The 15,449-nt window shown below is 35.6% G+C and overlaps 1 protein-coding gene across 7 annotated transcripts in view; it reads left to right on the top strand.

Annotated features, from left to right (window-relative positions):
- Positions 1-15,449, top strand: part of INTU (inturned planar cell polarity protein) — a 90,934-nt gene that overhangs the window by 60,418 nt on the left and 15,067 nt on the right. For 4 of the 7 annotated variants that reach the window (XM_045990507.1, XM_045990517.1, XM_045990498.1 and 1 more), the window contains exons 7-13: positions 991-1,068; positions 4,394-4,583; positions 6,069-6,122; positions 10,395-10,457; positions 11,516-11,737; positions 12,367-12,849; positions 15,181-15,278. In XM_045990507.1, the coding sequence (XP_045846463.1) occupies positions 991-1,068; positions 4,394-4,583; positions 6,069-6,122; positions 10,395-10,457; positions 11,516-11,737; positions 12,367-12,849; positions 15,181-15,278 (1,188 nt within the window). The remainder of the gene's footprint in view (positions 1-990; positions 1,069-4,393; positions 4,584-6,068; positions 6,123-10,394; positions 10,458-11,515; positions 11,738-12,366; positions 12,850-15,180; positions 15,279-15,449) is intronic. The other 3 variants (XM_045990488.1, XM_045990470.1, XM_045990479.1) reach the window with 3 other exon arrangements.

Here is a 15,449-nt window from a genome sequence, read left to right as displayed (position 1 = left end):
TATCTGAAGGCTGAACTGGAGCTAGAGCATCTGCTTCCAACATGACTTACACACCTGGCCATTGTCAGGAGGCCTGAATTCCTTGCCACAAGAATCTCTCCCTAGAGCTGCTTGAGTGTTCTCACAGTGTGTCAGCTGACTTCCCCCAAAGCAAGTGTTAGAGAGATAGGTTTCTTCAAAATAAAGAAAACGGGGAAGTTGACTTAGTCTTAGAAATGATGCAGTCATATCCCCCATTTACTATTTGTTAGAAGTGAGTTAACTAAGTCCAGCCCACACTCAGGGGGAGGGAAATTAAGCTCTACCTCTTGAGGGGAAGAGTGCTGAATTGTGGACATATTTTTATACCACAAACAGGAACTCCAAAGGAAGCTACAATGAAAAATAGCAAAACAATTGTGTTTTAAAGGTGTCTAATTTCAGCAGAAAGAGATATGATCTATCATGAATGCGTGGCTAAAATTTTTTTTTAATTTTGTTTCTGCTCTCATCTTTATTATTTTTTTCCTTCTGTTGCCTTTAGGCTTTGTTCTTTTTCTAGCTCCTTTGGGGTAAGGTTTGGTTGTTTATTTGACACTTATTAAAATTTATTGAGGTAAGCCTGTATTTCTATAAACTTCCCTCTTTGAACAGCTTTTGCTGCATCCCCAAGATTTAGACCATTGTGTTTTCATTTTCATTTGTCTCTTATTTTTCCTATATGCTTCAAAACATTTAATGTAAGGGATAATGGTTCTGTGACATATACTAGGAAACTAAATCCTAAAAAGGCTTAAATACTTTCTCTGTAGGTGGTGATATCAAAGTCCCTACTAGACCCATGCTCGAATTTCAGGTCTAGACAATGGAGTCTTTAATGAACAACCAGCTATACTAGCATTTAACCCACAGACTTCTTACATTCTTTTCATGTAAAATGTAAAGATGTTCTGCTTCTCTTAAATACGTATCATTTGGTTATGTTATAAATGCATTTTTGCTTTTTTTTAGAGTTCCTCTTCCTCAGCTGAGGAATATGATAGAAGATGTTGTCCAAACCTTAAAATTTATGTATGGTTCTTTAGATAGGTAAGTACTTCTGTGAATTGAATCTTGAGTTTTTGTTTATTTGTTTTTTAAAAAAAAACTTTTAGTCACAGAGAATAAACTGATAGTTACCAGAGGGCTGGTAGGTGAGGGGATGGGGGAAATAAGTGATGGGGATCAAGGAGTGTACTTGACATGATAAGCACTGGGTGATATATGGAATTGTTGAATCACTGTGTTTTACACCTGAAACTAACATAACACTGTATGCTAACTATACTAGAATTAAAAGTTAATAAGAAAATATAAAAAAATGATGAAGATATCAATGCTTATAAAATATGAATCTCAAGTTTTAAGTATATGATTCTAAATCTCTTTTGCACTTAATATTTTTCCTTGATTGGCAAGTTAGTTATTTGATTTTTTTCTTCTTCCTCTGATTTTTTTCCTTCTTTATTAGTGGCTTTATTTTATAGTTCTAGGCAATTTTTCACTTGATCCATTGCTTTTTCTTTTTTGGTCTTATGTTAGTTTAGTGAAATAATGTGAAATAGTGATAAAACCACAATTATATTCTGATTTGATATATTTCTATAGTAGCAAATATAAGAGCATTTCAAAGCAGATACAGAAAAGAGTAAGAAGGTTTTAAATAAGTTGTGTTTTTCTCTGGTTTTATAAGAGCATTGTCAAATTTACTATCCTAAAATTTGATACTTCTTAAAAAAGTTTTAGTAAAAAAAATGCACTAATAAATGACACAGTAAAAAAGGTATTGACTAGTTTCATGTGTATTATTTCATACATTTCCTATACAATATGAATATAATCTACATACTCTCTTTTTTAATATATGTGGGCTCATATTATGCATACTTTCCTGCTTCTTGCCTTTTTAACCTTACAGTAAAATATGATGCATCTTTCTTGATCTGAAGGAGGCAATTTGAGGTAACTTCGACATTTGAGCCCATAAAATTATGGATAAAAAATAGATTTTTTCTGTTTGTGGGATTTTTCTAAGTCCCAGTACTTCAGAAAGCTAAAATGATACCTTTGCTTTCAAAGCCTTAAGAAAATATCAATATAAAAATCCAGAAACAGTTTATATGTTTTCCCAAAGCATAGTGGTGTCAGCTCTCTGTCCTATCTATTGTGGATCTTCATTGTCGCTTTTCTCAAAGCAGCCTTGAAAGGATTTTCTGTGGCTGTGTCATCAGTATTGTCTAGTTTGTAGAGTTCTCCTCCAAGAGCCCCTGAAGAGACAAATCCTCTCAAACCCAATTACTAATTAGCATTTCCCAAACGGGTGAACTACAAAAGGCAAGGCAACCACAAACAGTGCTTTTACCTTCGGTTAAATAAGGAAATTTTTAATCAATGAAGAATAAGTATATGGTTGTAAACTACCTCCTTAAATTCACACTGGGTGAGCAAACCTTGCTATGTTTTGCCTTAATTAAAGCTTTATGTTTTTATAAAACCAGAGATAATTAGAGATTAAATTCCTGCAATGAATTCCATACTTTAAGACAATTAGGGTTGTTCTGCAAGTTGCAGTGGACTAGGTTAGGGGTAGGGGGACTTTCTGTGAATTTGATTTTGAAGTTTAGCTTCCATTTACTTGGAAGTATCACCAAATTGGCAGTAAATTTTAGTTTTTTCTTGTTCTGGAGAGAATTTGAAAGGCAAACTAAGATAGTAAATGTGAAGATCCATTGAGTTCTTAAGACCAAGAAGCAGTATGGATCCAAGATGTTGTTAAGTAGTCATTTTGTAGCAATTTTTAATAAGTTTTTTTTCTAATTCTGAAAGATATTAAAAGCACATTGTGAAAAATTATAAGACTAAAAAGTCCAAAGACTTAATTTTTTTTAAGTTGTAAGCTAGTTAGTTCCCTATAAGGCACGGAAGATTGATTATATATTCGCAAAATTTAGTGTTTTGATCAAAGATATGTTTCCTTCACTATTCCTAGAGCCAAACTATCAGCAAATTCTAAACAGTCTGTCTTTAAAACATATCTCAAATCCATTCATTTCTTTACATCTTCACTGTTAACGCTGTCCAGCCACCAGCATCTCTCACTGCTACAGCAATCTAAATGGTTTCCTTGCCACTTTAATAAATTTCCAACTGCAGTTAAAATGATCTTTTTACATGATAATCTGGCTCCTCTGATTCAGATCTCAAACCGCACCCACCCCTTTGTGCTCTTCTGTGGGTACCCTGGCCAAGTGTGTCAGCTTTTGTGCTTTTTCCTCTCACTAGATCTTCTTGACATTGGGATCTCAGCTTAAATGCCCATTCTCAAAGACTCTACCCCAACTTTTGATCTAAATTAGCCAACTTGTCACATCACCCATTCACATGATCCTATTCTCTGTATGGCCCTTTGTACGAGTTCATGTTTTTACTGTTTGTTCATTTGTTGTCTTTCTCCATTAAAATGTGAGCTCCACGGAAACAGAGACCTTGTCTTTTGTCTTGATATTTTTACTACTGTACCTCCAGCAGTGAGAACAATGACTAGAACACAGTTGGCACTGAAGCTGTTTGTTGAACGAATCCATGAATATTATTCTGATGTATTAACGGTACATATACTAGTTATCGTATTATCCAGCGGGCTATTCCAATGAAAGGATGCAGGCAATGCTCTATTATTTTTACTAAAAACAAATGAAATGTTTGGTCTGTCTCCCCTTCCTTTCTCTCTTTGTGTACTTTAATAGTGTTGCCTTCATTAGTGAAGAGGGGAAAACTACTTATGCTAATTATGTGCTTTCTGTATTCAATAAGTAATAAGTATAATAAGTACTTATGTACTAGGTACTTCACATGTGAATCAAGTTGTATTATCCCCATTTTTAGAGGTGGGAACAAAAGTTCAGAGAAAGGTTAGATGATTTTCCTGAGATACATACCTAATAAAAGCAGTGAGTGATAAGATTCAAAGTCAGATATGTTCTATTACAAAACTCTATTATTCCATCTTGGCCTGAAAGGTATTGGGAGTTTAAATGGCTAAGAGATAAGGTAAAAGCAACTTACTTTTTTTTCCCCCACAAAAAGGGTACTTCAGCTCATTCTGTCGTAGATAGACCATTTGTGTTAGCCCTGTGGTTCTCCCATAATACCATCTACTCTGTACATTTGAAAGTAGGTTTTTGGGTAAAAAATATTGACAGGATGAACATCTTAACACATTCCATCAGTAACATTATAGCAGTAATTCTTCATAAGGGAGAGGAGTAAGGAAGAGAGCCTATATAAGTTGGGAAAGATCCAGTCTCCTTAGGAGCATATAAAAGATAACCACCATTTCACATGTTGTTCTGAGTTACAGCTCTTGTTTCTTCAGTGCCTTTTGCCAGGTTGAGAATGTTCCCCGTTTGGATCATTTTTTCAACTTGTTCTTTCAAAGAGCACTTCACCCTGCTAAACTACATTCTGGTACCAGTCCGAGTACACAACAATATGATGCTTCCAGTGCAGTGCTTTTAGATGGCCTCCCTGGAGTTCGATTGCTCATGCTTCCACGGGAAATCAAGGTAATCTCGGGTGTCATAAATAAAAATCAGAACCAGTTGCCTTGTAATTTTTTATCTTCTCTCTTTTTTAGACTTTTTGTTATTTTCAGGACTGTGGGTAAGAGTTAAAAGAAGCCATTGGTTAATGAAGTAGGAGATCTAGTACAGTGAACTTAGAGAAATACTTCTTTCTAGATAGAAATTAGTTCTCTCATCTTTAACATTTAAGCATTTTCCAAACTTAAAATACTTTTCAGAAATCATAGTTATGTGGTTGGTGTGTTTTGCTTTTGTTTGTTCAGATGTTCTCTTTTTTTTAAATGTCATTTTTCCTAACGTACACTAGACTAATTTAAGAGAAAAGATACTTTGCTTGTTGTCTTAAGGAATGTGAAGAAACAATTATAGTAACTTTGTACATTAGCCTATAGAGTTCAGTAGGGGAATAGCAACCTGTAAACATTAACATTTGTGAGATCAAAATTCACAAGTGGATAATTTTCTTTTTGTCCTTTAGTTTTTCACAAGAGAAACCATAGCCCCCAAAAAAAGAGTACATGAAATATTTGCTAGATGCAGAAAAATGTAAGTCACAAATGAGTAATAAGTCATAGTGTGTGAAAAGTATTGAAAGGCATGACTAATGTTTCCAAAGCTTTAGTCATCTCAGTAAGACACAGTTTGTGAAACAGTCCTGCAGAGAGTGCCTTGGCCTTTAAAAGAAAAGGGAAAGAAAAAAAAAGGGTATCTTTTTTTTTCCACAAATCACATATATGCTACAAGCTTTAATTACCAATAGTTTTCATTTTATATATATGCATTACAGATTAAACTACAGATTAAATTTATTCTGTTTTCAAATTTTGAATGCTTCATGGAGGAACAAATACATGAAAGAGTTCAGGCAATTTCCATAGAAACAAAAGCTAAATCCTAAGTAAGATTTTTCTAATAACTCTGTAGGGAAGCTAAACTGTGCCAGATTCCAGGGGAATGCTTGCCTTCATGTTTTAATCCATAAATAAAGATTAAGGGTCCTTTTATATAAAACATAGGAAAGACACAGGGAAGAATGTTGATATTTTCAAAGAATCTAACTGCTGAGAAATACATAGGAAATAGAGGGGAGAAAAAAACCTCAAAATAGTTTGAGTACATTAAGATTGATTATTTTCCTCTTAAGAATTTTTATAGTTTCAAAAATTTTCCAACTCAAAACTGGAAAGCAGTTTTTTAACCCCAGAAATTATTTTGCATTGAATATAAAATAAAGCTCATAATAATAGAGATTTAATTGAAAAATATATATTAAATAAATATTTTTCTGTAATTCCAAAGCTTAATAGTAACGTGTTCTATTGGAGGACATTTCTTAAATATCACAAAAGAGAAATATACTTACTCAATTCTTCAACTAATTATTAAGCACTTTTATGAGGCCATTACTAAACAATAACTAATATGAGTTAAATGGTTTGTGTTACTTTTTTTTTTCTTTTCACATAGATGGAACTAGACACTGCATTGAGTGACTTGGAGGCTGCAGATTTTGCAGAACTGGTGAGAGAACCAATGGATTTTAGGAAAGGCTCCATGTCAATTTGATATTTTATAAATCAGCCATTCTAAATATTTTTCAAGTGAGCATGTAATAATCATGAAATATGTAGCATTGGGTCTCTATTTTGACATGAACAGAATCTATTTTGCTTGCCTTAAAATTTTTCACTCAGATAAAAGTATTTGTTCATAAGGTATACATGATGATTAATTGCACTTAGAATCTTTAAGAACTGGGCTTTGAGAGAAAGAACATACATTAATGTTAAAGTAAAGTAAATAACTGAATTGTAATACTAAAGTAAGCAAAAACCCTATAGATATAAATTTCAGTTGGGAGTACCAGTATGTTTTTTAATCTTAAAAATATATATATATTATATTTTATATATATATATATATATATTCTAGCTCTGTCCAGTAAAAAGGCCTAGAAATAGTGATCATCCCAGTGGTGACGAATGCCATTAGCACCCAGGCTATGGTACGTAAATAATACTTATTACTAAAAGAAACCAAGACTCCTAAGAGAAATGGCTGATTGCAGATTTGGAGCTGAAAATATACGAGATAAGCCTGGCAACATCTCATTATTTCAGAAATCCAGAAAGCTTTAAAAAATGCTGCTATGGGGCCCCTGGGTGGCTTGGTCATTAAGCGTCTGCCTTTGGCTCAGTTTATGATCCCAGAGTCCTAGGTGGGAAGCCTGCTTCTCCCTTTCCCACTACCCCTGCTTGTTCCCTGTCTCGCTGTCTCTCTGTCTGTCAAATAAGTAAATAAAATCTTTTTTTAAAATATGCTGGAATTAATAATGGGGTTCAAGTAATTAAGAGACAACTTGAAGAGGCTCCCACTTGAGCATCTATAAATGTAATAACTGCAGCAGATTGAAACCCATCAGATATGTTGAAGTCTATGACTTCATAATTGTACTCAAGAAAAAAAGAAACTTCTTGGTCAACTTTGGAGGATGCTAGGGAACCAATTCATTACTGTGAAAACTGACAACTAAGAGAAAGAAACATTTATCTGCCCTTCCTATCTGAACCATACCTCAAAGTTACCAAAAAGAGATGAGGGGGAGTTCTCTTTATGGAAGTATTCTATTTAAATACCAAGAAAGGATGACAGAACTGGAATATTACCATATTGCAATCTTCCCAATGAATTAATAGGTCTAAGCACAGATCATCAGTTCTCTAAAGATTTTGTTTCTTCATTTGATGTGGGGCTCGATCCCAGAACCGTGAGATTATGACCTGAGCCGAAGGCAGAGGCTTTAACCCACTGAGCCACCCAGGCGCCCCTCATCAGTAGTTTTTAACATCATGAAAAGAAAGACAGCCAGGTAGTATGTGGCTTATGATGGAAGCACACAAATTTTCTATCAAATGTACTTCATGAGGTCTCGAGATCTAACTACCACTATATAGGAAATACTAGGGACAAAGGGACATGTTAAATGACCCCATTTGAGGGAGGGAGATTATAATCATCAAAGTCCAGACTATAAAACACAGTAAGTAAGACAATTTCTTCTACAAATAAAAGGGAACAGAGAGAAACTGAGAGAGCCTATCAGTTACCAGAGTCTTAAGAAACATATCAACCAATTTTAATATATGGACCTTACTTGGGTCCTGATTCAAACAGATAAAATTTTTCAAAACATCTTTGAAACAGTCAAGGAAATGTAACATTGGTAACTGTCTAATTCCTGGTTTATATAACATCACTTTAATGAGCATTGGAACTAACAATATTTTCTTTTTTTTTTTTTTTTAAAGATTTTATTTATTCATTTGACAGATAGAGATCACAAGTAGGCAGAGAAGCAGGCAGAGAGAGAGAGAGGGAAGCAGGCTCCCCGCTGAGCAGAGAGCCCGATACGGGCCTCGATCCCAGGACCCTGGGACCATGACCCGAGCTGAAGGCAGAGGCTTAACCCACTGAGCCACCCAGGCGCCCCTAACAATATTTTCTGTGGTTAGAAAAAATTCTATTGGGATTCCTTGGATACAACATCAAGACACAACCTATATAAAAAAAGAAAATTGATAAATTGAGAATGTCAGATGGTACAACTACTTTGGAAAACAGTTTGCACTTTCTTAATAACCTAAATATACACCTACCATATGATTCAGCCATTCTGTTCTTCTACTTACCCCAGAGAAATGAAAGCCTATATCAATACAAGACCTATACACAAACATCCATAACAGCTTCATTTGTAATAGCCAAAAACTGGAAAAAATTCAAGTAACTCAAGTGTCCTTCAGTGTCTTGATAGGCAAATTGTGGTATGTTCATGCAAGGAAATACTACCCAGCAAAAAATTTGGCAAGAGTGTTGATGAAATTGTTATATATCTTGATTTTGATGACACTTAACATAACTATACACATTTGTCAAAACTGGCAGAACAGGGGCACCTGGGTGGCTTAGTTGGGTAAGTGGCCAGCTCTGGGTTTTGGCTCAGGTCATGATCCCAAGGCCCCGAGATCAAGCCCTGCATCGGGCTCCATGCTCATGGTGGAGTCTGCCTGAGGATTCTCTCCCTCTCTCTCTGCCCTTCCCCCAACCCCAACTCTCAATTAAATAAATAAATCTTTTTTTAAAGCTTGCAGAACAATTCACAATGAATTTTACCTTAAAAAAATGAAAATAAGGATCTATTCTAAACTTTTTGTGAAATTAGATTTAAGATTAATCTTATATCCTAATTTTGTTTTCTTTAGTTTTAAAAATTATTATTAGGGTATAATTTATATTTGGTAAATTCTTCTGTGCCCCTTTATAGTCAGCCCCTCTCCCTACCTACCTCCAGCCCTTGGCAACTACTGATTTGTTTTTGTCCCCATGGGTTTTACCTTTCCTGGAATGCCCTATAAATTGAATTAGATAATAGATAATTTTGAGGGGCCTGACTTAGTTCAGTTAGCATAGCTCATTTGAGATTCATTCATGCCACTGTATGTATCTATAGTTTAGTCCCTTTAGCTCCTGAGTAGTATTCCATTGTATGAATGTTTCACACTGTTTATCCATTTTCTAACTGAGAAATATTTAGGTTTTTTCCTTGATTTTTAGTTTTCTTTAGGTTTCATTGTTTTTTTTTTTAAGATTATTAAAGTAATACATGCATAATTGGGTAAAATGTAAGCATGGTTATTAAAAACAAATGTCCTCCCTCTTCACCCCCCCATCTATCTCTAATTTAACTTTTCTTACAGCTTAAAACATATTCTTCCAGACTTGTTTCTATACACATAGGTACACACACACCAGCACATGTGTATACACGTACATGTATATCATTGAGGATGCTATTCTTTTTAAAAAATTAGATCATAATGAATATTTTGTTCTGTAGCTTGAACAAAAATATTTTGTTCTTTGCTCAACAGTATACCCTAAAACCTTTTGTGCCTGCTCATATAGATCAACCTTATTTTTGTAACAGACCTATGATACTCTACAGTATGAACATACCTAATTTTGTTAACCGTTCTCCATTGTGGCACTTGACTTTATCTCCAGGTTTTGCCTATTACAAATAGTTCTGCTACTAACTTTTTATACAAAAATATTGATTCTCCTCTTTGAGCATTTCTGTAGATTTTTGGAACCAAAATTACTCAAAGGGTTTGTGTATTTGATTTTTATATATATATACTAATCAGTTGTTACCAAATAGGTTTTATCAAATTATACCTTTAAAAATATTATTTGGGGGGTGCCTGGGTGGCTTAGTGGGTTGAAGCCCTTGCCTTCGGCTCAGGTCATGGTCTTAGGGTCCTGGGATCGAGCTCTGCATCGGGCTCTCTGCTCAGTGGGGAGCCTGCTTCCTCCTCTCTCTCTGCCTGCCTCTCTGCCTACTTGTAATCTCTGTCTATCAAATAAATAAATAAAATCTTTAAAAAAATATTATTTGGTAATATGGGATATTTGAGATGATATATAGTAGAAGCTTTTTGTCTTGATAGACTTGTTTCAATCCTTCTTGTAGTAACTAATCATATGTTCTATTCTTAGATATCTCTAATCAACAGTATTGTAAAAGATTAAAAAATAAAATTGTTTTCCATCAAAAATACATACACATTATCTTTCTCCATAATACCCTTGTGTATTCATTTCTAAAGAAGGCAGTGTGAAAAGTTTAGTTACTAAACAATGTAATTGCCATTTTAACGATTATAGCTTAACTAAGATGTTTTTTATCATGAAAAAACAGAATATAAATCCACTGTGGTTTTTCTTCCCCAGTCTGAGGATTACTATGACATGAGGCGGCTGTATACAATTTTAGGGTCTTCTCTATTTTACAAGGTAGGTTGAAGCTTGAAATTTTTATAAATGTCCAACTGCTATATGAACAGACCTGAAACAAATTTTCTCAAACTTCTACACACATGAAAAATACATTTATTCCTTTTCCTTTGAAGGTTGTTACTATTAGATTAAGGTCTTAAAACAAACAAACAAGGGCACCTGGGTGGCTCACTTGGTTAAGCAACTGCCTTCGGCTCAGGTCATGATCCTGGAGTCCCAGGATCGAGTCCTACCTCAGGCTCCCTGCTCAGTAGGGAGTCTGCTCTCCCTCTGGACCTCTCCACTCTTACACTCTCTCTGTCTCTCAAATAAATAAATAAAATTAAAAAACAAACAAACAAACAAAAAACCAAGACACTGGTACCTACATATTTGCAAATACAATAAATATTTCTGATGTAAATGATCTAAAGCAAACTGATCTAACCTGATTTAAAGCGTTTGCAGATGTGTAAAGGAGAAACAATACTCAAGGAACCAAATGTGTAAGAAAGAAAAGCAATACTTTAATGATTTCTTTTTGCAGCAGAGAGTGTACTTTTTTCTTATCTTCAGACATAACCCTGTATCTTTTTAGTAAATCTAACAGTTAGTTGACTTCCATGTACAGCAAATTAAGCATCAAATGAATTTAAGTATTTTTATATTCCAAGAAGATTTTTAAGCACAATTTTTATAAAACCTGTCTAAAAAAGAATCTGACAAAACAGAAGGGTACACAGTGAAAACTAGGTCTCTCCTCACCTTACCTCTTGCTTCGCTTCTCCACTTTCCATCCTCAGAATTCAGTTCTTTTCTAATGTTGCCAAACACTCGGGCTTATGCTCCTCAGGTGATCTTGTTTTATGCTAAAGTCTCTCTTTTGTAGACTTGACTTTGCATAAATCTTGGATCTCTAATTGACCTCAGGAAAAAAAAATTATCTTTAGTGTGTCTTTATTCCATTTGAAACTGGAATATTTTAAGCCAACTGAAGTACCTATGAAACTCTTAGAAATATGGCATTATTGCTTTATATCACTAGTTGACTTTTGTTCTTTGTGGTTAAATTCAAGGGTTATTTGATATGCAGTCATTTGCCTAAAGATGATCTTATTGATATTGCTGTATACTGTCGCCACTACTGCCTACTGCCTTTAGCAGCAAAACAAAGAATTGGTCAGTTGGTTATATGGAGAGAGGTGTTTCCTCGACATCACCTCCAACCTTCTACAGACTCAAACACTGATGTCTTTCAGGAACCTGAAGGGAGATATTTTTTGCTAATTGTTGGCTTGGTAAGTTTACCTTGGTTTCTGTGTGTGTGTGTGTGTGTGTGTGTGTGTGTGTGTGTGTGTTTTGGGGTTGAGTTTTTTTGGCCATTTACTATCTAAATATATACTCAAACAAACATAATAACTTAAAATTATGAACATGTCAGATACCAGTATTCAAGAAAATGTTATTTGTCCCTTATTCCTTTTCTTTTGCATCCCTTTAATGCTTGTGGAGAAATATTAATGAAACCCAGAATAAGATTTTATCAGGTCCTTAAGATCTTTTGTTCATATTTGTATAGTGGTTTTATCCTCTTGTTTGTCTTGGGAAATAGAGACATGAAAAGGATATAGAATGAGAATAAACATGGGATTGTAAATAAAAGGACTTTCAATAATTGTGGCTCTTTGAAAGCTACTTGTGACATGTGCCAAAAAGTAGTAGTTGATGGTGTACCAGGAGAAGGCAGTGTGATTGAAGATTTGTTTTCGAGGACAGTCAAGCAGCACTGAAAAATAACTAACAAAGGGAGGGAGGAGTTTTTAAAAATCGTATGATTATGCCATATGTTGTTAGTATTCATAAATGTATACATGCATGCTACATATAAACATTTTCATATAGCTAAAGCTATACTCTTTTCTTATAGAAGCACTATATGTTATGTGTGCTATTAGAATCTGGAGGCTGTGCATCCAAAGCTATTGGGAATCCCGGACCCGACTGTATTTATGTGGATCAGGTCAAAACAACTCTTCACCAACTGGGAGGAATAGATTGTCGCATCAGTGAACAGCTAACAGCTTCTCCCAGCCCCTGTTTGTCTTGTGCTGACTGGTTCCTTACTGGATCACATGAAAAATTAGATAGTTTGACAACCTCACCTATCCTCAGTAGGCTACCAGGTACTTCCAAGGTAGCAACCTCTCCAACATGCAGAAGAATTCTTTTTGGTGACTATTCCTTAAAAGCACGTAAGCCCAGCCCTTCCCGAAGCAGTGGAGGATCTGACAATGGCTGTGAAGGTGGAGAAGGCATTGGCCTGAGTCCCCACACTATACCGGATGCCGTATGGAAGCAAAGAGAATCTCAGGGCTCTGATGGTTCGGAGGAAAGTGGGGCCTTGCTTAAGGTGTGTGTTCATGTATGTACATTCTGGGAGCTAAGATATCTTGCCAGTTCTTATTTTATTTTATTTTAAGATTTTATTTATTTATTTGATGGAGAGAGAGAAATCACAAGTAGGCAGGGAGGTAGGCAGAGAGAGAGAAGGGGAAGCAGGCTCCCTGCTGAGCAGAGAGCCCGATGCGGGACTCCATCCCAGGACCCTGAGATCATGACCGGAGCCGAAGGCAGAGGCTTAACCCACTGAGCCACCCAGGCACCCTCCAGTTCTTATTTTAAAAATGCAAGAAAATTTTTAATGTCGGGATCATTCTTCATTTGAACTACTGGTTGTTTTGGTTACTGTTGGCAAACCAGTGATTAGGAACCAAAAAAAGAAAAAAATATCAAGTAATAAAATAGTAGCATCCAGAACAGCTGCTTGACACTACTTACAAGTAGGGAAATTGCTTAATCCTGCTTTCCCTGTTCATCTTCCTTCGGTATTCACAGTGTTAACTGAAAACATCCTAGTTGTGGGGGATTTTAGAGGGCTGACCTGACTAAATAACCAATAAAATATTCAGCAGAAACAAAAAGAAAATCAGAAACTTGTATATAAATGTAAAAAATACATGTAAGTGTACACATGTAAATATTTGTGCGTGTGTATGTTATTCTACAGGTTTTTATAGGGGTTTTTTGTTTTATTTTGTTTTGTTTTTATCTGCATCTGTGAAGGTCTGGTCTCCATAGTCAAGAATTTCTTTTTTTTTTATTTTTTTAAGATTTTATTTATTTGACAGAGATCACAAGAAGCAGAGAGGCAGGCAGAGAGTGAGAGGAGGAAGCAGGCTCCCCACTGAGCAGAGAGCCCAATGCGGGGCGCCATCCCAGGATCCCGGGATCATGACCTGAGCTGAAAGCAGAGGCTTTTAACCCGCTGAGCCACCCAGGCGCCCCCATAGTCAAGAATTTCAAATGTGATTATAAAGTAAAGAGAATATTCAGTTTTCAGGTTGTTTATTTTTATCATTTTTCCGTGTTTTTTCTCCACAAAAATACCATAATGTATCCAAATGATCATCAAAGTAATCACACTGGGGGATGTTATGCTTATTCTAATGATGCTTCTCTTTCAAAACATTTTTGAGGGGCACCTGGGTGGCTCAGTGGGCTAAGCCGCTGCCTTCGGCTCAGGTCATGATCTCAGGGTCCTGGGATTGAGTCCCGCATCGGGCTCCCTGCTCAGCGGCGAGCCTGCTTCCCTCTCTCTCTCTCTGCCTCTCTGTCTACTTGTGATCTCTCTGTCAAATATTAAAAAAAAAGAAGCAGGGAGCCTGCTTCTTCCTCTCCCTCTGCTCCTTCCCCTGCTTGTGCTCTCTCGTCAAATAAATACATAAAATCTTTAAAAAAAAAACAAAAACATTTTTGAAACTCTCATTTGGGTTGTTGGAGGCAATGCCAGACAAGGCATAAAGAAGGAGGAACTAGAGAAGGGGCACAAATAAGATTTGAGATACTGAGTGTCATGGCATAAATAGCCATAGATTCCACCTTCTAATTCCAAACAATGCAGACCTCTTGGGACCTTAGGTAGATGTATTTAGGAAATAAATTCTTACTATATTCATTATCCAGTCAGTGAAATTGGTAGGAAACATAATGTAGGAGGTAATAGATTTAAAGAACCATGAATAGTTCCTAAGAGAGATTGAATTAATCCCTGGGATTGAGCCATTCAACAAACTTGATTGAACACCGACTTGGCATATGCCAAGGACCATACTAAACAGAGGAGATACAAAGATGGATAAGACATGGCCCATGCCTTTGAGAAGTACAAAGTCTAGAGAAGGAGATAAGTACATACACATATAAAACGTAACAAAACTTGATAATGGCTCTGGTAAGTTTTCAGGAAGAACTATCCTGTCCTAAGACATGGTTCCGAGGTTACTGTTAGCAAAGGAGGTACAAGGTACAAAGCAAGAGGTACAAGTTAGCATCAAAAATATTTAGGGGCACCTGGGTGGCTCAGCGGGTTAAAGCCTCTGCCTTCGGCTCAGGTCATGATCTCAGGGTCCTGGGATCGAGCCCGGCATCGGGCTCTCTACTCAGCTTGGAGCCTGCTTCCCTCTCTCTCTCTCTGCCTGCCTCTCTGCCTACTTATGATCTCTGTCTATCAAATAAATAAATAAAATCATATATATATATATATATATATATATATATATATTAAAGGAAACTTTGCAAAATAGCAAGTAGTTCTCTTAGAAGGATTTTCAGTTTTTATACTATTTCTGCTGTTTGATTCCATTCTTAGATACAAACTGATCCACTTAATTGTATTTTTCAGGTTACTAAAAAGAAGGTTAATATTCCAAATCCATTTCATTTGGGGAACTTGAAAAAGAACCTTTCAGGAAAAGACCTGGAAATATATAACACGATGAAGTAAGAAACTTCCTTACAATATTCTTTTTCACTAAACATCTTGTCTTTAAGAAAACTTTATAGTAAGAAAGTACAAATCCATACCATATAAAGATTTAATTCAAAAATGTAATTATGATATACCTTACATTATTAAAGGTAGTATCTATGCTAATTCACTAATGTTTTTCA

The sequence above is a fragment of the Meles meles genome, chromosome 2, assembly GCF_922984935.1.
Source record: "Meles meles chromosome 2, mMelMel3.1 paternal haplotype, whole genome shotgun sequence".
NCBI lineage: Eukaryota > Metazoa > Chordata > Mammalia > Carnivora > Mustelidae > Meles > Meles meles.
Note: the sequence above shows the minus strand (reverse complement) of the source record. Positions and strands in the feature narration are given on the sequence as shown.